The following is a 26094-nucleotide window of genomic DNA, read 5'->3' on the forward strand; positions in this document are numbered from 1 at the left end:
ACCACCTGTCTACACATTCCAACAGTCTATGCCCTCTATCACCATCCTCCTCAATTTACTATACTTCCAAATTTTGAAATTGTGCCATGTACACCAAAGTCTAAGTCATTAATATAGATCAAGGAAAGCAGTGGACCTTTTACTAACTAACCCCAGGAAAATACCAAGTACTACTTTGATGAGTCTTCATTTCAGCATGAAGATGCAGGGGGGATAAAATATGTAAGACAAGATAGTTGGAGATAAGAAGAAAGAGGCAAGTTTAAAAGAGCATTGACCAAAGTCACATCCCTATCTAAGAATTTCTAGCAGGTTGTTGCAATCTAATTATTTACCCATCAATGAAGTCATCTGATCAAATGTTGACCTCACCTTGTGCTGTGGTCACACTATCACATACTCAGGTGGACAGGAAGTCCATAAGGGGATCACATCCATGGGAACACCATGACTAGCACTTTAAAAAATATTCTAAGTATTTGAGATAGGATTCACTGTTGAACTGTAGTGTTCTTCTTAGGCTCATCAATATTCATGAGTATTTCTCTTTAATATGCATACCATGATGCTGACCTGCAAAACAGCTCATGAATATGCTGATCAGTGTAGTGGCTGGAAATGGACAGAAAGAGAGTTGACAGATGTTGCAATCAATTACAAACAGTTGCGTTGAGAAACAAGCAGTTTCATTAAACTCCAAAGATAGAAGGAATATGTAAATAAGTTAGACTGTAGCAAATTGTGGCACATTTCTCAAGAGTCATTTTTGGACGATACTACAAATGTTGGAATAATAACAAGATCTTTTGGGGTCAGCATCACCGTGCATATTAATTCAGCTTGTGAATATTTATAAGCAGCAGTAGGCTAGTCTCTGTGTCTCTCTCTCTCTCTCTCTCATCAGTTACTGTGATTAGTTTCATAAGATTAAGGATTCCCGCTTTAAAAACCAAATCTGGCTTTTTGAGCACATCTAATTTTCATCATTGGTAGTCATACCACCTAGGCCCCAAGCTCTGGAATTCCTTCCCTAAACATCTCTGCCATTAAGACCTCTAAAACCTATTTCTTTGAGTACATTCTTGGTCACCTATCTGACTAGCTCCTACTCAAGTTCAGTATTTAATAATGTTCCCTTTTTGAAAAATATATATTCAGACATTGGCTGGTGAGGTTAGCATTTATTGCCCATTCACAATTTTTCAAGAAATGTGGCAGTGAGCTGGCTTCTTGAATACAACTAGGGTGGCTTGCTAGACCAGTTCAGGGGGCAGTTAATGGTCAACCACACTTCTGTGGGTCTGCAGTCTCATACAGGCCAGACCGAGTGAGGACAGCAGATTTCCTTCCTTAAAGGGAATTAGTGAATCACATGGATTTTTATTTAATTAACAAATTAAATTCCCTAGCTGCCACAATGAGATTTGAACTATTATTGAGATCTTCATCCAGGTTTCTAGATTATTAGTTCAGTAACTACTACGCCTGTACCCTACACTGTATATTACTGTGAATACTTGAAAATGTTTTATTACAGTAAAGGCACAATATAAATGCAGCAAGAGTGACCATCTTACCCCACAATGGGACACTCTCAACCAGAGAAGAAAAAGATTAGGCTGCTGTCATGGATGTGTGCCCCAGCAGTCAGATTAAGAACAAAACTGGCAGAGCTCTTTGAACAGATTGCCAGCTCATTTTCTACTCAGTATGCTGGAGTGGAGAGAACCCAAAGAGTGGACAAGAAAAAATGCAAAATTGGCAGAGAAAATAATAGGCCACTTTTGTCCAAATAGCCCAAAGTGACCTTAGCTATATACAGCCTCAACCAAGTCTGCAAGTAGATGGGGAGAAACTGTTTACATGAAGAGGATCAGTAGCCAGAGGACACTGATTTAAGGCAGGCAAAAAAAGCCAGGGAGAGGATTTTTTTGAAAAATTGCAGGGAGATATGATCTCAAATGCAGTGCTTGAAACAGCAGGGGAGGCTGATTCAATCGTAACTTTCCAAAGGGAATTGGATCTCTAAAACAAAAAGCACAAGAACAGGCCCTTCAGCCTACCTAGCCTGCACCAGCACGACGCCTTTCCAAACTAAGACCTTTTGGCTCCACACGGTCCATATCCCTCTATTCATGCATCTGTAAAGGGGCCTCTTAAACGTTGCTATTGTATTTGCTTCTACCACCTCCTCGGGCAGCGCATTCCAGGTAATTACCACCCTCTGCAAAAAGAAAACTTGCCTCTCATCTCCTTTAGACTTTCCCCCTTTTAACCTTAAACCTACGTACCCTAGTAATTGACATTTCTGGAAAAAAGACTCAGATTAGCCTTTCTATCCACATCCCTCAATTTTGTAAACTTCTACCAGGTCGTCCTCAGCCTCCAATGTTCAAGTGAAAACAAACTAAGTTTGTTCAATCTCTCCTCGTAGCTAATATCCTCCAAGCCAAGCAACATCCTGGTAAGCCTTTTCTGTACCCTCTCCAAAGTCTCCACATCCTTCTGGTAGTGTGGTGGCTATAGGGTGGCACAGTGATTAGCACTGCTGCCTTACAGCGCCAGGGACCTGGGTTCAATTCCCAGCTTGGGTCACTGCCTGTGCAGAGTCTGCATGTTCTCCCTGTGTCTGCGTGTGTTTCCTCTGGGTGCTCCGGTTTCCTCCCACAGTCCGAAAGACGTGTGGGTTAGGTGCATTGGCCATGCTGAATTCTCCCTCAGTGTACCCAAGCAGGCACCGGAGTGTGGCAACGGGGGGATTTTCACAGTAATTTCATTGCAGTGCTAATGTAAGCCTACTTGAGACATGAATAAAAACTTAAACTGTACACAATATTCCAAATGTGGCCTAACTAAAGTTCGATACAGCTGCAACATGACTTGCCAACTTTTATACTCTATGTCTCAACTGATGAAGGCAAGCATGCCATATGCCTTCTTGACCACCTTATCCACTTGTGTTGCCATTTTCAGGGAACTGTGGATTTATACGCCCAGATCCCTCTATGTTAATGCTTCTGAAGGTTCTGCCATTTACTGTACACTTTCCCCCCTGCATTAGACCTTACTGAACACCATTGGTCACAGATTAAAAAGGAAAAACTTGCAACACTATGGGGAAAGAGTAGGAATGGTGGGACTAATTAAACAGCTTTTTCAAAGTGCTGACACAGGTATAATGGGCTGGCTGGCCTCCTTCTGTGCATCACTATCCTATGAGGATCAGCAGTGAATTCAACAGGGTAGATCAGGGAATTCTGTTAAAAACGCAAGTGAAAGTGTTTGACATTTCCTTACAGGCTATTCTGCATACGGAATGAATCAGCCCACTACTATAGCCTTCATAATCTCAACAGCCAAGTACAAAATTGCTGAGCCAATCGGTTCTTCATTTTCTCTAAAACAGAGAAATTAAGTGAATGTTTGAGACCCAAGGTATAAGACACTACCAAGAGTTGGAAAAAGGGAAGAGAAATCAGGAATAGTGATTGACACCAAGAATGGAATTTAAAAGCTGATAAAGATAAAAGGAAAAGGAAGATTGAGGGTGTGAGGAGATCCACAGTTCTAAAGGCTTGGGAAGGAGGGAGAGAACAGCAATTAAAGCAAAATAATGTGGATGTTCGAATCTGAAACAAACAGAAAATTTGGAAACACTCAGCAGGTCTGGCAACATCTGAGTTAATCAACAGAGTTAACTTTTGGAGTCCATATGACTCTTCCAAAGAAGTCATACCAATTTAAAACGTTAACTCCATTTTCTCCCCACAGACGCTGTCAGACCTGCTGAGAGAATAGGAATGTTGCAACAAGTCTCGATTTAAGCACAGTGAGGATGTTGGGAAGAGGAAGTGTGTAGGAATAGGTATTTGCGGTTTAGAAGGGACAAAGTACTTACCTCCATGGGCTTAGGGTGCTTAATTACAATTTATTGGGTGCATGGGTCTCCTCTCCAACACTTACGTAATTCTTAACATGGTAGGGCATAGATCTGTGCACTGCCTGCTGTACATGCGTCACTCTTCGCAACTGCTTGTGCTTTAAAACAGGAGATGGGGTGGGGAAACTTGACAGTTTTGTACAGAAAGCTTCCTATAACCTAGATGGGAGGCTGCCTCACAATTCTAGCAGTAAGCAGTCTCTGTTTGAAAGCAAAATCTAGAAAGGCTGATCAATAGGTGAGGGGTACACACCTTGGAGTTCAAGTGATGTTACAAAAGTATGAAAACAAAGCTCAAGCAGTTTGTCATACAAACCCCAAGACTGAATTCAAGCCAACAATCTACACATTGTAGAAATGTCAGATATTAAATATTTACCTACTGGAGGAAATAGCCCATTTTATCTCAAATTTATTTTTTAAAAGTAATCCGAATTTGTATGGAGTGTATACACTGAACCGATGTAGGATCTGAATGTTTAGAGGACTGTATCAAAGCATGCAATCTTGCCATATCTTTTAACAGTGGCTCACAGGAAAATATTGCATATACTAAGGGAGTACATATCCATAAGAGGAGTTAATCACCTTGCACAGATTGCCAATTAACTGAAAGGTGGTGACATCTGCTGTGATAGTTGGGTCTAACAGAATATGAAGTGGAGTTTCAGGCATGGTTTATTGATTTACTGGTTCTGATTGATAAACAAAACAGGGGATGCTGGAGCAGCACGAATGGCGTGCAAGACCCCCAAACTGGTGAGCGTCAAGATATGGAGGCTGATCTGATCATCAGGACCCCTTTGAATAATTTTCCAAGTGCCATCTGAACCCAGCCAGAGGGATGGGAACAGTGTGGCCTCAGATGATTATAACTCCTCCCAAACACCATGCTCATTAGGTGAAAGTTCAAATCAGGGCCAACATGTGCAGGATGAGTGACTCCAATTGGATGGGTTGCATTCTCTTTTGGTGTGTTCATTTCCCAAGTTATTGCCCAAAATGTTCAGGACTAAAATTGATCCTGCTCAACATATAAAGGGCAATGAGGTGAAACATCTGGACTGTCCTCACTGTACAAAGTACTTAAGAGATCCAAAATAAAACAAGCTTTAGAAATGCAACACTCTTGTTCTCAGGTTTACTTCAAAACAAAAACTGGTCTTGAAGAACTGATAGCCACACTAATTAAATGAATCATGCAGCAAAGGCATTGTTTGTGCAGGGGGAGGGATAGGGAGGTGAGGGACTAGCCCATACAACAGTAGGGGTTAAATTTTGGATCACCCTGGTCTTTATGACCATTTCCTCCATACTCAAAGGAAGGGCCTCTAAAATTGAAAAGAATGTCTTTCAGTCCATTGGGTTACTGCAGCCTGAAACTAAGTATGAATCATTCCATTTCCTAAGTCTGCTCTCAGTTCTGAACATTCACACTGTTTTCTTCCCCTATTCCGACCTTGTATATCAGCTAATTCCATAACTAACAAGTGAAGCCTAAATAACAGAGGAACAGAAAGTAACTAGGAGAGTTGGACTAAAACAGAAGTACTGTGCCATTGAACAAGATTTGAGAGGATAATACAAGAGGGCAGCATGGTGGCAGTGGTTAGTACTGCTGCCTCAGCACCAGGGACCCGGGTTCAATTCTGACCTTGGGTGTGGTTGTGCAGTTTGCATGTTCTCCCCGCGTTTGGTGGATAGGTCATGCTAAATTGCCCCTTAGTGTCCAAAGATGTGTAGGTTAGCTAGGTGGATTAGCCATGGTAAATGTGTAGGGTTACAGGGATAGAGTGGAGGTGAGGGCCTGGGTGGGATGCTCTTTAAGAGTCAGTGCAGACTTGATGGGCCGGACTGTAGGGATTCTATGGATAGAAAAAGAGAGATATCCAAATGTACAAAACCTTGTCCGATTTGGTCCTGAAAATGTTAACTGTTACATTATGGGAAGTCAAAGAAACAAGATGTTTATTATAGACATACATTAAACAACCCTATTGTGTACAATTCATGAAAAACATGCAAATCTAAGTTTGCACGTCATTGTGCAAACAAAGTATAAGCATTAATGCCAGCTTTTACCTAGTCTCTATTATTGTACCAGTGGGAAAGTGGCACAATGCTCAACCATCAGAAATGTGCCATTTCAGTACCATTATTAGAGATGCCTAGACTTCACTACAAACAAAATTGTGTCTATTCAGCTCTCCACTGTAACATGTACCAAAAGTCTTGACTTTCAGGAAAAACAATGTTACCATGCTAAATTGAAACAGAGGGGTTAAGCCATTTTTCTTCTGCATTTGCAAGTTTTATTTTGTAAGTATATTAAAATGGGGCATGTAATGAATATAGTACATAACGACAGAGGCTATGTGAAGTTATTGTCTGCAGTGGTTTATGAAACAAGCTATTTTAGTAGTCACACATTGTGGATATGGGTGTATTACATTCTAGGTGGGTGCTTTTAACCATACTGGACCAGGCTGTGAGAAAAAGTTGAATATTTAAGCATAATGGCCATCTTGATCTTGACAAAGATCCAACATGGTCACTATTACCATTGGAGACAGGTGACAGCTAAACTTTCTTCCCTCAGGGACCAGTTTGAACATTTCAGTGTACTGATGTTAAATTTGAAACCCAGTTGTCACTTGACTGCATACATTTTTATCAACGTGTTATTGCAGGTAATGGTGTTTGGGTTGATAGAATGTGTGGGGGAGAATAGGGAGCTGAGGGGATCACAGAATAACCTGCAGGCCACTTTGGTCAATAACTACCACCGTTAAAAAAACGGAATGGTATTAAACACGCAGCAGAGGGGGAAATGAGCAAGAACAGCATTGTGTACAGTATGCACAAAGTGGCCCAGTGCCAGCATTCTTGATTCAACTGATTGTAATCAGTGCATGATGGATTAGACATCAATAATCTTCATAAACCATTCCAGAAGATAAAATCAAATCAGCTGTAAACTTGCGTATGCATTACATATACAATATTGTATAAACTAAAGTTAATATAGTTGCTTGTGTTAGTTATGTTCATGTCATGTATATTATTCCTTTGAAATCTGTCCCATTTTGTTGTTTTCAGTATTTTTGGTACAATGGAATATTTGCATAGAAGTAGCAAGGGATTTGTTTAAAAGATTAAATGAATTGTGTACTTGAAATCTCAGTATTTCAGAAAGAAAACTTATCTGCCAAGTGCTGAAATATTGCTTTGATTTTTTGCTTTAGTTTGTGGTTGTTGGAGCAATAAAACATTTATACCGAACACAGTGTCATCCTTGCCTTATAAAAAAATGAAGCAAAATCACATAGTCCTTGAAGAAAGCGATGGAGGGGTGAATGTTAGAAAGAGCTCATGACAAAATGAAAATCTGTATTAAGAACATGGGCCTAGCTATGAAGTCAGCCCAACCTAAGAGAGAAATCTATCTGGGTACAGCAAGTGGAGGGGGCTTGGACCATCTCAACTCAGTTATTTAGTCTATTCATCTTAAAGGAGCGCAAAGATGCAGATTTCTTAGAAACTACAATACGGAAACAGCCTGGCCAGGCAAACCTGCTGCTGTGGGATCGTGCAGCAGCACTCTGGGATCGTGCAGCAGCACTCTGGGATCGTGCAGCAGCACTCTGGGATCGTGCAGCAGCACTCTGGGATCGTGCAGCAGCACTCTGGGATCGTGCAGCAGCACTCTGGGATCGTGCAGCAGCACTCTGGGATCGTGCAGCAGCACTCTGGGCTGCACCACTGCAACTTAAGAATGAATCATTATAAATGCAAATTCCATTGAGAGTTCAAATATTGTTTTTGAGACATCATATAGGAAGTTCTGACCTGACCTTTCGTTACAAATTATAATATTAAACACCAACAGGACAACTGCCGCTGGGTCAATAATAGAAAAGCAAAATGGTGCAGATGCTGGAATATGAAACAAAAACAGAAAATTCTGGAAAAACTCAAGACTCTCAGCATCTGTGGAGACAGAAAATAAGAGTTAACATTTTGAGTCTGCTAATTTAGCTCTGAAGAGTCATACGGATTCAAAACGTCTCTCGCCACAGATGCTGCCAGACCTGCCGAGTTTTATGCGGAAGGGAAATGTTGAAGCCTCTCCCCCAGCAGTCTAAGTTTGTGTTGGGTGCGGGAAGAGCAGGGAAACAATGAAAGTTATGAAAGTATAAATCTTAACACACCGTATACCATTGAGTTTAGAGAATTAGGTTTGTATTTTGCACCATTTTTCTCAATGGGAGGTGCTAGAGAGCAGTCTTCCATATCCCACATTCCTCCTGGCTGCACAAGAATGCCCAATCCCTGCCCTCAGTGACGTCAGGATCGTCCACCTTCATGGTGCTGTAAATCTCAATGGAGATGTGATATAGCACACTTGCATACCTGGCCTTCCTCTGCCTCAAGCATTACAAGCCTATTCTGGAACTTTTGCCACTTACCCCTTCTTTCCACAAATTATTCTGGAAAACTAAGCACTTTTACTGGCCCTCAAAGTCACAACAGCATTCAAGGCTCACTCAGTCCACTTCATAAAGTTCTTGAAAAAAAAGTTGTACAGAGCAGGCAATAAATCCATGGACACCACCTGCATGGTTTAACAAGTTCACTGTTATTGGTCTACAGTTCATGCCTCATTTCTTTTCTAATTTAAACAATCTCCTCTCCTATTCACTTGACCATTTTCCATGGGTAAGCCTTTGGATAACCGAGTCCAATCTGGTCCTCAAACTATGCCTGCACTAGTTTGCCTTTCAATACAGGTGATTGGACAGTGATCAGGAATAGGAAGCTTCCCATTACCACCCTTCCTCACTGAAGGACTGACAACACAATTGTACTGAACCTGCTCAGAGTAAAACCAGCTAGCTCTGTCCAGAGCAAAAATGAAAATGTTGTAGCTCATTGGTTTTTATGGGAGGAAAGATCCTAAACTGAGGTTCCTCAGGAACAATCTGCGGTGAGGTATTACGACAATTGCTCTGATCCTTAAAAGAGTCTGGCTTGCAGTGAGGGGGTACTATAATTGGCTTCAGCAATCTTTGGCTCGAGAAAAGTGTCAACAATGTCTGACATTAGGACAGCCACTCTTCTCCCTGCTATTAATTTTGTTCAAAAACAGAGTTATTGCATGTGATAGGTTCTTCCCCAACCTCCGCCTCCCTACAATAAATACTTTACTAGCAATTTAAGATGGTCATTGCTCAACAAATTTTCCATTTCTGTCACCTCCATTTAGTAAGACAGCAAATACATTTATTCCCCTTTCAGCATTCTGAAAGGACCATTCCCTACACAATACCCGAGCTTCTGGTTACTTATTTTAACTCACCACATTTGCATTCAGTCTCCTACGCTCAAGTCTCAATGTGAGCTCAAGAAATAGCACTGCATCTTTCCATCAAGTATTTTCTGGACTCAACATCAAATTCAACAATTTCAGATTATAATCTCTGCCCCCATTCTTTTGGATAGCAGCTGTTGGTGATGATTTGCACCTCCTCCAAACACATCTTTTGTTTCTGTACTTGTCCCATAATCACTCCTGCCTTCCACCCTCACACAGGCATTGCTTTTCATTCTTCCCCAACCTTTTACTTGCTTAAAACCTGCAACATCTCTATCTTGCTCTGGTTCAGACAAAAGGTCATTGAGCTGAAACCGTAACTCTGTTCCTCTCTCCACGGATGCTGCCTGACCTGCTGAGTATTTTAGAAGAATGGTCATGCAGGCAAGGTAGTGGAGGGAACCATATATTTGTACCGTAGCACACCCCCGTAACAGGAGTAAATTAAGTGGTGGCAGAGGTGGAAGAGAAGGCGGCAGCAAGGGAAGAAGAATGCTAAGTTATAAAGTTAGCATTTCACATTCAAAGTATTTGCCCTGGTTCTGCCTCCTATTATGTGAGGAAACACACTTAGAACAGATTCAACTGAAAAAGATTTCTAGTCAAGTAAATGAAACTGTACCACTGCTCAGATCTTCACAAAGGACCTAGGGGCAGGAAACAGAGCAGGGTTTGATCCTACACCCTTTAGATGCAAATCGTTTTAAGATTTCTTCCGTTTTAAGACCAGGTTTTCCCACATGCAACGGATGTGAGGAGGAAGACCCCCTACCTTCTCTATAAACCAACTACAACATGGGAATACAACACATTTAGGAATTCTAGTGTAATTACTTGCTTTTTCTCCAGTGACAAAATAGGGCTAAATCTTTAACCCTTACCTACCCAGGCCTCCAAAGACAGTCTTTGAACTTTGTTTTACTTGTTGCTTTTCAGCATTTCATAACCCCTTTTCTTCACTGTCCCAGAATCCTTACTTCAACATCCACGGGAGCTGTTAAAGAAACATTGATTTACATCATTTTCAAATCAACTGAAACTCGCTGCCAATATTTAGCAGCCTAATATGCCAATCAATATTTTAGCCCGTGGGTTACCTCCAGCATTAAAGCAACAGTAAGTCTGTTCCTACAGCTGACTGCTATGCAGTGACCACCAGTGTGAAAGTGTACATCAGGTAGAGACTGAACCAGCATCAACACTGGCTGATTAGCCTGTTGCCTGGCCCAGCAGGACTGCTGGCTCCATACTGAACAGGGGTAAAATTCACCTTTGGCCGGATTGCAAAACTGCCTGCAATGGCTCAGCTGCCCATGTTTCTGACCCTCCCCTCCAATTTGCAAGTAGTTATTAGAGCAGTGGTTGAAAGGCTGACCTCTGATGGTTTGGGGTGTGGAAAAAGAGAATCATGCAAGTTAGAGGAACAGATGACATTGGATTGGGTACATACAGCTAAAGAAAATCACTCAAGGTGGGCGAGATTGGAGGGATTTGGAAAATGAAAACTTTGAAGTCAATATACTGGGTGTGTGAAAGAGAGCTTGGCAAGTAGTTATTGCAAATGGTTTCACAGATAAGTGGCAATATCTTCAGAATAAACCTTTACAATATGTTTATTGATCAAAAGACCTTTAGAGGCTTAGATGCGTCTCTCCCAACCCCCTTGACATCACAAAAGATGTTCAGATTGAAGAATTAGATTCTGATTAGAATTAAACAGCAAGATTATCTAAAACAGCAAGTAATGGGAGATGGACTGAGAACATAATAGTTTATTAGCCGTTAGGGTGGGGAAGAAATAGAAAGCAAAAACACCAATAGGACCATGAAAATAGCTGTCAAGCTGAGAGCCATCAGTAGGGAGAGCCAGTGCTGTCCTCAAAGGGTTAAGCACTTGGTTGTAAACGAACTTGCAAGAAAGGAAACTACCAGTTTAGTTCTGTCGTCTACCTGTAAGGAGCTATTTAATAGAGCAAGCGGAACTAGTAGGAATGTGTGAAGAGACAACACAAGCCATCCTGCAGATTCCAGCTTCCTTCAACACTCTCAATTGGATAGACTTAAATTGTATACAGATTTTTTTTGTTTAAAGCACATCAGTAAGATTAATACTGCAATTTGGCTTCAATTGCAAACTTCCAGTTTTCAGTCTTTAATCAAATAATTGCTAGGTTTCTGAAAGAAATGAGCTATGTCCCTCTCCATTGAAGAGTGATAATGCAGGATTGCTGCCCGATATGATGATCAGTGGCAGAGAGGGGAACAATACAGGGTAAAGGGTCAGCTCTGGTGGTGGGAGAGAGGGGAGGGCTTGATTTTGATCATTAGGACAAGCTGTTTATTATCTGTTTACATCCTCAGTCAGCGAGGAGTACACTTTTAGGAACGTGATGGATAGGGCAAGTAATCTGCCATAGCACGACATAAATTAAAACATGTCTACATGCCAAAATTTGTTACTATTCTCTTACCTAAGTAGACAAGGAGACTGTTAAAAGTGATTTGTCAATGAGAAACTGGTAAGTTCTAGTGATGTGTGCTTTTCCTGTCTTAGCTTAAAAAGCAAAATTGTATCCCAAAAATATATAGCAACACAGCTAGTTTTGCAGGACCATGGGGTTAATTTTCACTAGTATCTTCCACTGTACAGAGAGATCAAAACAAAATTGTCACGTGGTAGAAACTTTGGATTAGCAATCTATCCCCACCCAAGAGAGGTGATGACATTCTTCATACCTTCTTTCAAACAACTCCTATGGTAAAACCCTGAAATTTATTCTTTGTATGCTTAAACTGCACAGACCACCTCCAAAAAATGAGTGACACCAGGTTACTTTATGGACAGACTGGAAAAGGTCGGTGTGTGAATTCCCACCTGTGAACGATAGAGTACAAAGGAGGAAATAGCAAATATTTTTAATTATTTACAGAGTCAGGTAATTGCTATCAAATATTTCTCAACTGTTACCAGTGAAGGACAATTATCAAAATTGAAAGTCATTCCATAGTAAAATAAAGTTACAGAATAGATCAGCTCATCTTTTTTCAAAGTCATTATGAAGGAAACTAGTACTAGAGTGAAGAATGAGAATGAAGGACAGTAAATGAAACACTTCCTCTTTCATGCATCCAGTTTCAAAGTCCAAAGAGTATTTGAAGCAGGGTCTATTAAGGGAAAAGTGAATAAATATTTAAAAGAGGAACATACAGCTTTAAGGAGACTAGGGCAGTGGAATTAATTTTGGATTGTTCCAGCAATGAACCAGCATAGCCACAGTAGGCTTAATGGGTTATTTCTGTGCTGTAAACTTTTATGGCTCCAAGTCAGATACACCAGTTAGAGGGGATAAAACTCCACTCTAATTTCAGAAGAGTACTCTGCTGCAATCTGATATTTTATATTTGCCTCATAAGCCACCGTGTGGTCTTTGGACAAATGTTACTAAATAGCACTAAATATAGACAGTCAGAAACTGGAGGTCAACCCCCACAAGGAACTGGATTGAGAACATCCAAACTAACTTCCCTATAGATGTTGACAGGAGGCAATGGCAGAGTGGTATTGTTACTGTAATCTAGAGACCCAGGGCAATGTTCTGGCAACCTCTGTTCAAATCTCACCATGGCAGATGGTGAAGTTTTAATTCAATATAAACCTGAAATTAAAAGGATAACAATGGCCAGAAAACCATTATCAATTGTTGTAAAAACCCATCTGACTCACTAATATATTTTAGGGAAGGAAATCTGTTGCCCTCACCTGGTCTGGCCTACATGTGACTCCAGATACACAGCAATGTGGTTGACTCTTAAATGTCCTCGGGGATGGGCAATAAATGCAGGCCCAGCCAGTGATACCCACATCCCATAAACGAATAACAAAAAAAAACAGTAGATACTTTTAAATTTGAGCCAGTGCAGAAATGAATGGTTAATTTTTTTTTAAAAGGTATTTTCTACTAAACATGTTAATGCTCTATCAAGACAAGAACTCAGCAACAGGGAACCCACCAGTGATTCAGTTCCCCCATTGTACAGCTGAGGCATACCAACTAGGAAGCTCTCCAGTTCAAATTGCTGCTTTATTTTGAGCTTGCAGCTGCTCCATTTAGCCTCAGCATCTCTCATGTTCCTGCTCTAGATTTCTAGTCAGTGATCCCTGCTGCAAGTGTGAGATTACAGGATCAGGCCAAGCTACGTTGTCGCTATGGTTAACTATATGTTGTTGCCATAGTTAACTAAACTAACACATACCACCAGATTGCATGAGTGAATAGATATTTTGGGTGGACAGCTAGGGCAAAATTAATGTCAGCTCCTAATGACCTAAGTGGGTAGAGCCTACTGAACTATGCAGACCAGGTAGAGTTTGCTGATGTCAAAGAAAGTAGTTTGGTGCTGTACTCAGTCAACACACGTAGGCATCAGGTGACAGGACAACAAGGAGGGGAAGAGGAAGAGGGAAAGTATTTCTGCTTTTGATTGCTATCCAATAATTGCTAGTGGAAGTATGTGAGGAAGTCAGAAGAGCACGCTTGCTGTGATGTCTCTATAATGCAAGTCTGCTGACACTTATGGTCATCCATGAGGAATAATCACTTAAACAAGGCACTGTTGTAACAAGAGTTGGTACTTCCAGGAAAGGGAGAAGATGGAGATAAAGTGAAATATCTGATTTGTACCCATTTTACTGAAGATACCAAACAGAGACACCAAACATCAAAGCAAAGATATATATTTTTTTAAATATAGAGAACTGCTATGTACATTTGTGTATGTGTGTGTGTGGTGGGGAGTGTGTGGGGAAAGCTTTATTTAAAAAAAATTACAACAGGTTCTAAACAAATTCATTCTAAACCATCCAACGTGTGTGGACACACCTACTTGGCAGGAAATGTAAGTTTATAAAGCAAAGTTGTTAGATGTGAAATGACACTTGGACAAGGGTTTTACATTTTATTGCATCACACCACCTGCTAGTTAGGCTGCTGGGAAACCTGTTTTATATCACACATAATCGGTGGTTTATGATCAAACATTTATTGTTCCAGTAAACTAAGCCACTGCAGCTATATCACAAGATTGTGGGGAGGGGGAGGGCGAGAGCGAGAGAGAATGTAATGCCACAAGTTTAAAAAAAGCACACACACAAATGCTTTGGGCCACCTGAAATTTTAAAAGTAAATTCTTGTACACGAATTTAATAAATGGGATAACAGGATGATTCACACTTGTATGTGGCACACCAGACACCATCCAATATCAATCTTCCTCCCCCGCCGATTAGCTGCCCTTTTTCTTTATAAATGGATCCATTAACTTACCAAGATTTTTTTTTATTCTTTAGCAGAGCATACAAAATCCAGTGGGATCTTTCAGCTTTTCTTTCACTAAACAGCTGAAAATGTACTTTACACTGATTCGCGTCCCCTGTGATAAATGTAAACCTGCTCTCAAACAAAGGTGCAAAAGATTCAAATCAACCTCATTTCAACAGCCAACACAAGTTTTGAGTCTCAATTTCTTAAGAGTATTTCTGTAGATGATTATCATAGTATAGATGGTAGTGCACAACAAGATTGGGTCAAATCTTGGATGCAATGATTTCGGAAAGTAGACATTTAAGTGGCTAGTCATCTGTATTTCACCATTTTGAATGAAGGGAGAATGAAGAATGACTGTGGTGTGCAGTATGAATTATTCATTGGTGATCAGGTAGATGGTTGATAATATCTATGATTGTCAATTTCTCCCAGCTCATTTTGCCTTAATTGTAACAAACACAAAACATAATCCACCTTACTCATCAAAAAAAATCATAAAAGTCCTTTCTGAAGGAAACATCGCCCATATTCAATTAAAGGCTTGACATTGGATAGGGAATAGTTTGTGCTTTTTTTGAGCAGCCTGCACCAAATCTCTGGCATTATCTGTGTTAAAGATAAACTCGTGTTGCAATTTGCCCACTGCTCCATCCATCAAGGTTTTACTGACTGAAAATGTTTAAAGACCAAGGTGATGCAACAATATCACGACAGTCACATGCACTCGCATTTACAAATTAAGACTTTTGCAGCTTGCGATGTTTAACAAAGACACAACCTTCTTTAATTATTTAATCAAGTTTCACTTGGTTGTACAGTACCTGCATAAAGTTCCACTAAGATTATCTCCAGCCTGCAGCAGTGACTTGCGCTCCTTGGTATCTCAGCATCTTATTCCTTATTGCTGAAGCAGCTGTACATTCTAGCAATTGTAATTAAATAAATCATCTAATTTCTGACACCTTGCAAACACCATTACTGCAAACTGATACACAATAGGGAAATAAAGCACATTTTCAGTTTAAAAAGTATCCTAAAAAAAATCTACTTGATACACATTTAAAATATTCTTGGTAAAAAAAAATCAAGGTGTTATCAGACAATTCCAAAACGTTCTGCTCTTTTCCTCTTCTTTGCCTAAAAAAGAAACTCAATATCAGAAAGTCCATCAATTTATAATTTTCTTATAGTATAGACTGACCGTAATTATAATTAATTGTTAAATGATTACATCACAAGGACGCACAGAACAATGAGTCATCAGGCCACTCACACCCAACATGACAACCATCATTCTGTTCGTGGTGGAACTGATTGTACATGATATGGAAGGATTATATAATGCATTCAATACCATATCCATGTGACCACTCAAAACACAAGGTAATTACATTCAATATTGATTAATTGGCTTGGAATATACAGGAACAGGAGGTGGTCATTTATGGCTTATCTGTATCTTGACTCCATCCATCCAGAGAGGGATATGGGCCAAATGCGGGCAATTGGGATTAGCTTAGGGGTTTAAAAAAGGGTGGCATGGACAAGTTGGGCCGAAGGGCCTGCTTCCATGCTGTAAACCTCTATGACTCTATTCTCCCCGTATCTGTCTGTATTTGGTTCCATATCCCTTTATAACCCAGTTTAGCAAAAGTCCATCAATCTCAGATTCAAATTACTGAAATAAGGCTCTGCCAGCTCCAACCACAGAAAGCTGATATTTAACCAATGCAATGATTCATAGTCAAGCTAAAAGATCATTTACCTACATTCATGCATTGCTCATTAGAACCAGCCTTAAAAAAGGCTAGAGTTCATAGTTGGTACTGGTAATTTATGTTAAATTTGATTACCTCAACATCATCTCCACCTCCTGCTGAACTGGTCACAATTCCAAACCGTTCCTTTCTCTTTTTCATTTTCTCATCATCTTCAGTCTACAAGTAAACATACATTAAAGCAGGTGTCAGAATTTATTTAATATAGCAATTTAAGGTAAGGTACTGAGCCACATAGAATACATGTAGAACGGGCACCTGGGTAACATTCCAGAGAGCTGGTATTGTACTGCAGCCAGACATCATTAAAAATTTGAAATGAATTAAAAAAGTTTCTCATTATGTCCCAGCAGTTCACGTACTGCACTAAGTCACAATACGCTCTGGGTAGCAAGAGTTAAGAGAGCATTAGCATTTTTTTGGCTAAACTGAGCAAGTACAATGACAACATTGGTTGGTCAGATAGCAGTGTACCAAACATTTGAGTACAAAAAGTGTCCCGTCTCACAGCAGAGCCAGGAAAAGAAAACAGATACAACAGGGTTAGAATGCACTTCATTGTTTGGCTGAAAAACTGTAAACACTCTTTAAATGTTTATTAGACATGTGCATCTTTTGTGCTGTTGCCAAAGAAAGAAAAAGCACCTCTGGAAATTCAATCATCCACCTCTTGCCATTTTGAGAATTACACTTCTCTGTGCAACTTGAAAGAATTTCAAATAGTGAATGTTAAATGTACCATGCTGAATCAAGCAAGGCAATTTGCTGACATTCAGTGAGGTTCTGCCCTATTATTAAAAGACCTGAACAAAGAGAACAGACATGACTTGGTTGTGTAGCACTTTGAAGAGAACAAGAGGTTTTTATTGCTGACAATTGATTTGGTGTTGAACGAAACAGCAGCAGCAGAGGTTGACTTGTTGGATTAGAACCAGATTCCCCAAAAGAGAGTTTGGTTAAAGCAGTTTATATATTAAAATAATATCCAATAGGTTAGAACAACGGGAGGATGAAACAGAAAGCATTTTCTTTAATTAAAAATAGACACGCTGCAAACACTCAGGTCTGGCAGCATGTGGAGAGAAACAGTGAACATAGAGTTGAATAGGGCTCTTGAACATATTCAACTGTAAATCCTCTCTCTACAGATACTTGCTGTCCTATTTGATTCAGACAAGCTTCCAACCTCAAATCCACTATCAGCAAGACCACCCCACCTCTGTAACATTGCCCATATTCACCCCCACTTCCGTTCATTGGCTGCTGTACCCCCGATCTATGCTTTTATCTCTAGACATGATTACAAGCCTTCTTGGCCAGCCACAAACCTCGATCGCTCGCTCTCTCTCCTCAAAGCCCTCCTCAACACCAACCTCGTCAAGCTTTTGACAACTGGTCCTAATACCTAAAGTGGCTTGGTGTTAAATTGTTGTTACATAATTGCACCTGTGAAGTGCTTTGGAACATTTAACTCTGCAAAGGTGCTACATAAATACACATCACAGTCACTTATGGCAAGCTTTACAAAATAAATAATTGCACAAGTATAAGAACATAAACTGGAACAAAATGCAGGTTTATGGGGGAGATGGTGGTGTAGTGGTATAGTCACTGGACTAGTAATCCAGAGACCCAGGGTATTGCAAATCCCACTGTGGCAGGTGGTGAAATTTGAATTCAATAAAAATCTGGAATTAAAAGTCTAATGACCATGAAACCATTGTTAATTGTCATTAAAGCCAATTTGGTTCACTAATGTCCTTTAGGGAAGGAAATCTGGCATCCTCAACCTGGTTTGGCCTACGTGACTCCAGATCCACAGCACCGTGGTTGATTCTTCAATGCACCCCGAAATGGTCTAGCAAGTCACTCAGTTCAAGTGCATTTAGGGATGGGCAATAAAAATGCCGGCCCAGCCAGCAATGCCCACATTTCAAAAGCGAATAAAAAGACAAACATAAACATGTTTGTTTGTAGTATATATAAATGATCTGCAGGAAAAGGTGGGTAGTAAGTTTGCAGATGACACAAAGATTGATGGAGTTGCTGATAGTGCCAGGGATTGTCAGAGGATACAACAGGATATAGATACATTGGAGACTTGGGCACAGAAATGGCAGATGGAGTTTAATCTGGACAAATGCGAGGTGATGCATTTTGGAGGATCAAATTTAGGTGTGAATTATGCTGTAAATGGCAGAACCCTTAGGAACATTAACATACAGAGGGATCTGGGCGTGCAGGTCCACAGTTCCCTAAAAAGGTAACACAGGTGGCCAAGATGATTAAGAAGGTATATGGCACGCTTGCCTTCATCAGCTGGGGCACTGAGTACAAGAGTTGGAAAATCATGTTGCAGCTATATAAAACCTTGGTTAGGCCGCATTTGGAGTATTGCATGCAGTTCTGGTCATTGCATTATCAGAAGGATGCGGAAGCTTTGGAGAGAGTGCAAAGGTGGTTCACCAGGATGTTGCCTAGTCTCGAGGGTGTTGGCTATGAGAAGAGGTTGAATAAACTAGGATTGTTTTCACTGGAAAGACGGGGGCTGAAGGGAGCCTCAGAGCTCTACAAAATTATGAGGGACATAGACAGGGTGGATAGTCAGAGGCTTTTTCCGAGGGTGGAAGTGTAAATTACAAGGGGGCACAGGTTCAAGGAGAGAGGGGGAAAGTTTAGGGAGATGTTTTTCATGCAGAGTGGTGGGTGCCTGGAACGTGCTGCCAGAGGAGGTGGTGGAAGCAGGTACATTAGCAACATTTAAGAGGCACCTAGATGGGTCCATGAATAGGGAGGGAATAGAGGGATACGGACCGAGTGAGGGCAGAAGGTTTTAGTTTAGTTGGGGCATCATGATCGGCACGGGCTTGGAGGGCCAAAGGGCCTGTTCCTGTGCTGTACTTTTCTTTGTTATAATTCAGTATATTTCCTTTCCCCTTCATATCACAAGTTAAAATTCTTGTATAAAGCAGCTTAGAAAAACTATGCCAGGAGAAGTGCAGTGCTTTAGTTTCTGTAAAACCCTGTTCCAAGTTACAAAATGGCATAGTCGCCTCTGCCACAGCTCAAAGTGGCATAAAATTGTTATTTTCAAAATATCTAACTAATTGAATTTGAAAAGCAGTGAACACAAGTGATGTCAAAGGATCAGGTAAGAATACAGTACTTAAAATTATTATGCAACAGGGCTGTGATTACAACACTCCATTCCTTTCAGACCCCTGGGTCGTGGAACAGGAGAAAAAAAGGTTCCCATTCCTAATTGCTGTCAAGTGACCCCCTGCTGAAGAGTGCTTGCATGGATCAGGTAAGAAGAGAAGTTTCCCTGCCAGCTAACCAACCAACCAACTGACACTCGCCAAATAGGCAGCAATAAAGAAAGGGCTGCTGGTGCACAGGGAACCATACCTCAGCAGAAGTCACAGCCAAAGTTCTTGCTATAACTTGCATGCTATACAAACAAAGACTGATTCAAACCATCAAAAATAGCATGGAAATAATTTCAGTAATAATTTCAAAAGCTCTGAGAGAACATGCTCAAAGTGCAGTTTAAAGTCACTAGCTAAATTACAATGGCGCTAAGAGACTTTCTTTTTGTGAAAGCACAAAATAAACTGCCCCTCTTCTGTGCACTCCTCTCAGTTTATTTTAAACTGAACAACTAATATGAAGGATTCAGGCCCCTATAGTGTAGGACACCCAAGTTTAAAAAACAACTCCCCATCAGCAACAGCCTGTAAACAGCAAATGTCTCCTGCTTCCAAGCAATTAAACCAAAACAGCTCTGAAGGGGGAAATATCGCTTACATCAGCAGGAAACATTCAGGAGGTCCAATAAACTTCTACACAGTAGTCAATTCCACATTGTAAACATTTCCTATGCAGTCAAGAGTGGCAGGCATTTCAGCCCAATGATTAGTCATTAAACACATAACAGTTAGAACTGTTTAATAATTTGGACAGCTTTTAATAGAATCACCATCTATTCAAATATTTACAATAAGTAACAAAATGCCAGCTCCAAAGTATTTTTGATTGCATCTTATGAAAAGTGCCAGGATTCACTCACAGGGGAAAATAGAAGCAAAGTAATAACCTTTAAAAAGCAACACAAAGAGTTGTGATTTTCCTGCACCAATATTTCTTTTTCTACGCCTGTTCAAATACTGAAAGCTTCTCTTTGGAGAATGTTCCTTATGACATTAGCTTGCAGTTACATGCAGATAAACAAAGGATTCCTATTCAAGTATTATTGTATTACCAGGTTTACTGAAGAGAGCACTTCCTCAATTACACAACTGCACTTTGCTACTTGTGTTCAGCACCAATGCACATCATGTAGGACAACTCTGGTTCAGGCAGGGTACTGGGGCGGCTGGGGGGGGGGGGGGGGGGGGGGGGGGGGTGGAATAAGTGTGACCTAGTTCAATGAGGAAGCTTTTTTTTCTTTAAATGGCTCAGTAAGCAAAGACCATTTGCGCTCACCTCATCTGAAAGGCAGGAAGGAAAATAAACTTAGAAAAGAAAACTACACAAATCCTTACAAATCCAGCCTTGTGGCTATTTTTGTTGGCCATTGGCCGAGATTCAGATATTGTAATCTCCCAGATTCTCATGTTTTTAATTGTGTTGTTACCAGTCTGCAGTACAGGAATGGGGCCTAGCAGATCACTCCAGTGTTGCAGACATACAAAGAGATGGTGTACACATCAATCACAAGTCCCTTCTCACAGCAAGGGGCCAACGGCAATGACAACTTCACTGTGCTGCAATTTTTTTGTAGCTGCCAGCCACATTCTCCCTGCCGTCAACACTCATTATACCATCTAGCGTGGCTTGATTGAGAGCTCTACAAGAACTCAGAGGGGGTAGAAAGCACACATTGTCACCTTAAGAGGCTCACCCAGGCAGCACTCTCAACACAAAGCCAATTTGTTTGTGGACTCAAACACAGCAAAAACCCAGGTGACAGATGGAGCCCGCTGAAGTGTGCTACGTAATAAAAGTTTACACTTGCTATAAAAATGTAGTGGGATGTTGGCAGAAATCTTTATGCAGTTTTGAAGAAATGGCAAACTGGATATTTAATACAGAGCTGTATTGTTGCTTCAGTGTTATGCAAGAGGGTCATTATTTCACAGCATGCTGCAATGAGCCCGCTTCTAACTGTGTACAAAAACTTCCCAAGCACCCTGTGATAATTAAATTTTCTATCCTTGGTGCAGTCAAAACATTTACCACCTAATGGAGGTCATTATAATTCGCTCCATGTGCACATTTCCTGCAAGTGTGCAGTGTGCCAAATCTATTACCAACTACAATAATGTTTTCTGTACTGATCACAAGCCAAGTACAGTTGAATCTTAAGTGATTAACCAGTCGACCATGGAATACACCAGTGCTTTCCAACCTAGAAGCCAGACCTTCCTTCTGTCTCCTCCCCTACCCCCAAATAAACTGGGACTACCTGCCATCGCAACTAGTAATACTTTAAATAATTGCTTGAAATTTGTCACCTGCCTTTACTCAACTGCCACTGAAGTATTCGCCATTTTTTTGGTCACCTGAGGTCATCATGCTGTAAAATATTGTAATAACTAGGCACACTAGCAAAAATCAATAGAAGGAAAGAGAGTGTAACACAAAGTTAATTGAGGAGTTCAATAGAATAATTGAGGTTTGAAGAAGAGCAAAAAGGAATGATTGTGTAGAGTTGGGTTAGGATCCAGAGTCGATACACTGGAAGAAGGAAGTGAATGTAGTTTTATGCAACTATAGTACATAAAGAAAACAGGGTCTACTGTTCTTTTATTCTTCCATTAGTTCCTTAAAGCTTAATTAAATGAACAGTAATGTAGTAACATTTGATACCATTTTCTCAGAAAATTTAAATGTATCCTGTAGAATGTCACGTCATTTACAATTCCCCAAAATCTCATTAGACTAAAAGACAAATACATAAAATTAAAAGCAGCTGTTTAATTAATAAACTCACCTCCCAGAATCCCACAACTCAGCATAATCAATGGAATAGAATGCACATCCTATTGCAACTTGCATTTATATAGTGCCTTCAATGTAATAAAACACCCCAAGAAGTGTCACAAAGCAAAATTTGACACCATGTCACAAAGTGACATTTGGGCAGATGGTCAAAAGCTTGGTCAAAGAGATATATCTTAAGGAGCATTTAAAGGAAGAAAGAGAAGTAGAGAGGTTAGAGGGGGAATTCCAGAGCTTAGGGCCTTGGTAGCTGAACAAAGGCACCAAGTGTGATTAAAACTGTGGATGCACAAGAGGCTAGAATCAGAGGAGAGCAGAGATCAGAGTGTTATCGGAGATTAGAGAGAGACAGGGTCCTGAAGACAAAGATGAGAATTCTTATTTAAAAGAAAGGCATTGCCTCACCGGGAGTCAATTTAGGTCAGAGAGCACCTGGATAATAGGTAAACATGACTGTGCAAGGACAACCTCAAGCTTATGGAGGGTAGAATATAGGAAGCTTGTCTGGATTGCGCTGGAACACTCACAACCAAAGGTAACAAATGTATGAATGAGGGTTTCAGCAGCAGTAGAGGTAGAGGCAGAGTTGGCCAACATTCAAAGTGGAAATAGGGTGAAGTGGGTGTGTAGTTACAAGTTCATCTCAGGGTCAAACAAGACACTAAAATGCATATTTAAAAGAAAACTGAAACTGCTTCCTTATATGAACAGGTTACCATAGGGGTCCTGGTTAGCGTTACATTTAGACATTTTAAGAGCATAAAAATAGAACAAATAGCAAATGACCGTAGGCCCCTTGAGACTGCTTCACCATTCAATATGACCACGGCTGATCTTCTGCCTTAATTACACTTTCCCAATTGCTTCCCATATCCCTTGATACCCCACAATGCCAAAAATATCTCTCCTGGTCTTAAATGTACTCAATGATGGAGCATCCATAACCCTATGGAGAAAGAAAATTTCAAAGATTCACAACCTTTTGAATGAAGAAATTTCTCATCTCAGTCCTGGCTCCCCTTCACCTAACCTACTAGTTACATCCTCAAAGAGAAAAACAATACATTGCTGCCCCTTTCCAAAACCATGCTAACTCCGCCTATGATTCCCCACTTTTCTTGCTTCCTCTTTTCGCAAGTAGTGGAGTTACACTTGCTAACTTTCAAACTGCTTCGACACTTCTAGAATCTAAGGAATTTTGGAGAACCATAACCAGAGCACAAGCTCTCTCAATAGCTATCTCTTCCAGACCGAGGATGTATGCAGCAGGACAGGGGATTCGTCAGCTTTTAGCCCCTCAAGTTTCTCCAATAAAAAGTTACTCTCCACACCTTGGTTACCCTCCATTTCTGGAATGCAATTTGTGTCTTCTACTGTAAAGACAGACAACGTACTTTTGATCCAGTGAATACATCAAGACCGTGGTTACTGGATACTGCATGTAAAACATTAAATTAACCAAAGACATCCTCTACTTCCTTTGTCAGAAAAACCCTCGGAGCCAATCAGCAAGGCAGGAGAAAAGGGACAGATAATATAGATCAAATTTAATCAAGAACAAAGAACAAAGAACAATACAGCACAGGAACAGGCCCTTCGGCCCTCCAAGCCCGCGCCGCTCCCCGGTCCAGGATTGAATCCTGAATCCAGGATCCCCGCCCAATTTTCCAGCCTATCTACATACTAATATCCTATCCCCGAGATGTCCCTCACAGCTATGATGCTTTGTTCATCACAACCTATTAACTCACCCCTACCCCCCCATTCCAGACCATGTGATCTCCAGGGAGAGGCGAAAACCCAGAGTGAAAACCCCAGGGCCAATATGGGGAAAACAAAATCTGGGAAATTCCTCTCCGACCCCCTGAGGCGATCGAAACGAGTCCAGGAGATCACACTGGCCCTGATCTGAAAATGCTTCCCAACCCTATTCATTTCCACTTTCACGAACACCATATGAATTCCCTGCCCCTGAGACAGGTTCCCAACTATCCGCAGTCTCGCTCTGTACTGGCACCAGCAAGATGATCATAGAATGAAGCCTTGAAAAGCTTCCCACCGTTCACCCTATCTATGCCTTTCATAATTTTATACACCTCTATTAAGTCTCCCCTCATCCTCCGTCTTTCCAAGGAGAACAACCCCAGTTTCCCCAATCTCTCCTCATAACCAAGCCCCTCCATACCAGGCAACATCCTGGTAAACCTCCTCTGTACTCTCTCCAAAGCCTCCACGTCCTTCTGGTAGTGTGGCGACCAGAACTGGACGCAGTATTCCAAATGCGGCCGAACCAACGTTCTATACATCTGCAACATCAGACCCCAACTTTTATACTCTATGCCACGTCCTATAAAGGCAAGCATGCCATATGCCTTCTTCACCACCTTCTCCACCTGTGACGTCACCTTCAAAGATCTGTGGACTTGCACACCCAGGTCCCTCTGCGTCTCTCCACCCTTTATGGTTCTTCCATTTATCGTGTAGCTCCTCCCTACATTATTCCCACCAAAATGCATTACTTCGCATTTATCAGGATTGAACTCCATCTGCCATTTCTTTGCCCAAAATTCCAGCCTATCTATATCCTTCTGTAGCCTCTGACAATGTTCCTCACTATCTGCAAGTCCTGCCAGTTTTGTGTCGTCCGCAAACTTACTGATCACCCCAGTTACTCCTTCTTCCAGATCATTTATATAAATCACAAAAAGCAGAGGTCCCAATACAGAGCCCTGCGGTACACCACTAGTCACAGGCCTCCAGCCGGAAAAAGACCCTTCCACTACCACCCTCTGTCTTCTATGACCAAGCCAGTTCTCCACCCATCTAGCCACCTCCCCCTTTATCCCATGAGATCCAACCTTTTTCACTAGCCTACCATGAGGGACTTTGTCAAACGCTTTACTAAAGTCCATATAGACAACATCCACGGCCCTTCCTTCGTCAACCATTTTGGTCACTTCTTCAAAAAACACCACCAGGTTAGTGAGGCATGACCTCCCTCTCACAAAACCATGCTGACTATCGTTAATGAGTTTATTCCTTTCTAAATGCGCATACATCCTATCTCTAAGAATCTTCTCCAACAACTTCCCCACCACGGATCATTACACTTGTTTGGATTTTCATGCCAACCTCAAAAACTATTACAACCCCCCCACCCAAAAGCATAACAAGTTTAAAAATAAATAAATCGGACAACAAAAAAAAGTTGGCACTTTAAAACAAATAACTTTTACCTTTTTTGAAAGTGATGACACATTCATACCAAATCTTTCAGCTCTCTCTCGCAATTTTTCAGCACTGATCTGAAAGTTAGGATCAAAGTACGAGTAAATTACTGTCAAACTAGGTGCTTCTCTCTGTGATACAGTCAGAACTTTCATTTTTAATACAGTAAAATGCCCAACAGTACCTCAGTCATTGAACAAAATTTAACACCAAGCCACACAAGATATTAGATCGGGGGAGGCGTGTGTGTGTGTGTGTGTGCGCGTCTGACTGTCTGAGGGGGAAATTCAGCAACCAGGCAGTTGATGGCACAGCTGCCAATAGTGAGGTGATTTAAAAAAAAATCAGGGACGTGCAAGAGGTCAGAACTTGGGCACTGTGGAGAATACATGCATTTATATAACATTAAAGTAGTAAGACCTCCCAAGGCATTTCATAGAAGTGTTG

At 40.9% G+C, this 26094-nt stretch overlaps 1 protein-coding gene across 1 annotated transcript in view; it reads right to left on the minus strand.

Moving 5' to 3' along the window:
* Positions 1-15395: 15395 nt before the first annotated feature.
* sarnp (SAP domain containing ribonucleoprotein) overlaps positions 15396-26094 on the minus strand; it is a 31796-nt gene continuing 21097 nt past the window's right edge. The window contains exons 9-11 of the mRNA XM_078201184.1: positions 25656-25724; positions 16492-16575; positions 15396-15775 (exon numbers count right to left, since the gene is read on the minus strand). Coding sequence (XP_078057310.1) covers positions 15734-15775; positions 16492-16575; positions 25656-25724 — 195 coding nt within the window. The 3' untranslated portion in view covers positions 15396-15733. The remainder of the gene's footprint in view (positions 15776-16491; positions 16576-25655; positions 25725-26094) is intronic.

This window comes from Mustelus asterias, chromosome X (genome assembly GCF_964213995.1).
Source record: "Mustelus asterias chromosome X, sMusAst1.hap1.1, whole genome shotgun sequence".
NCBI classification, from domain to species: Eukaryota; Metazoa; Chordata; class Chondrichthyes; order Carcharhiniformes; family Triakidae; genus Mustelus; species Mustelus asterias.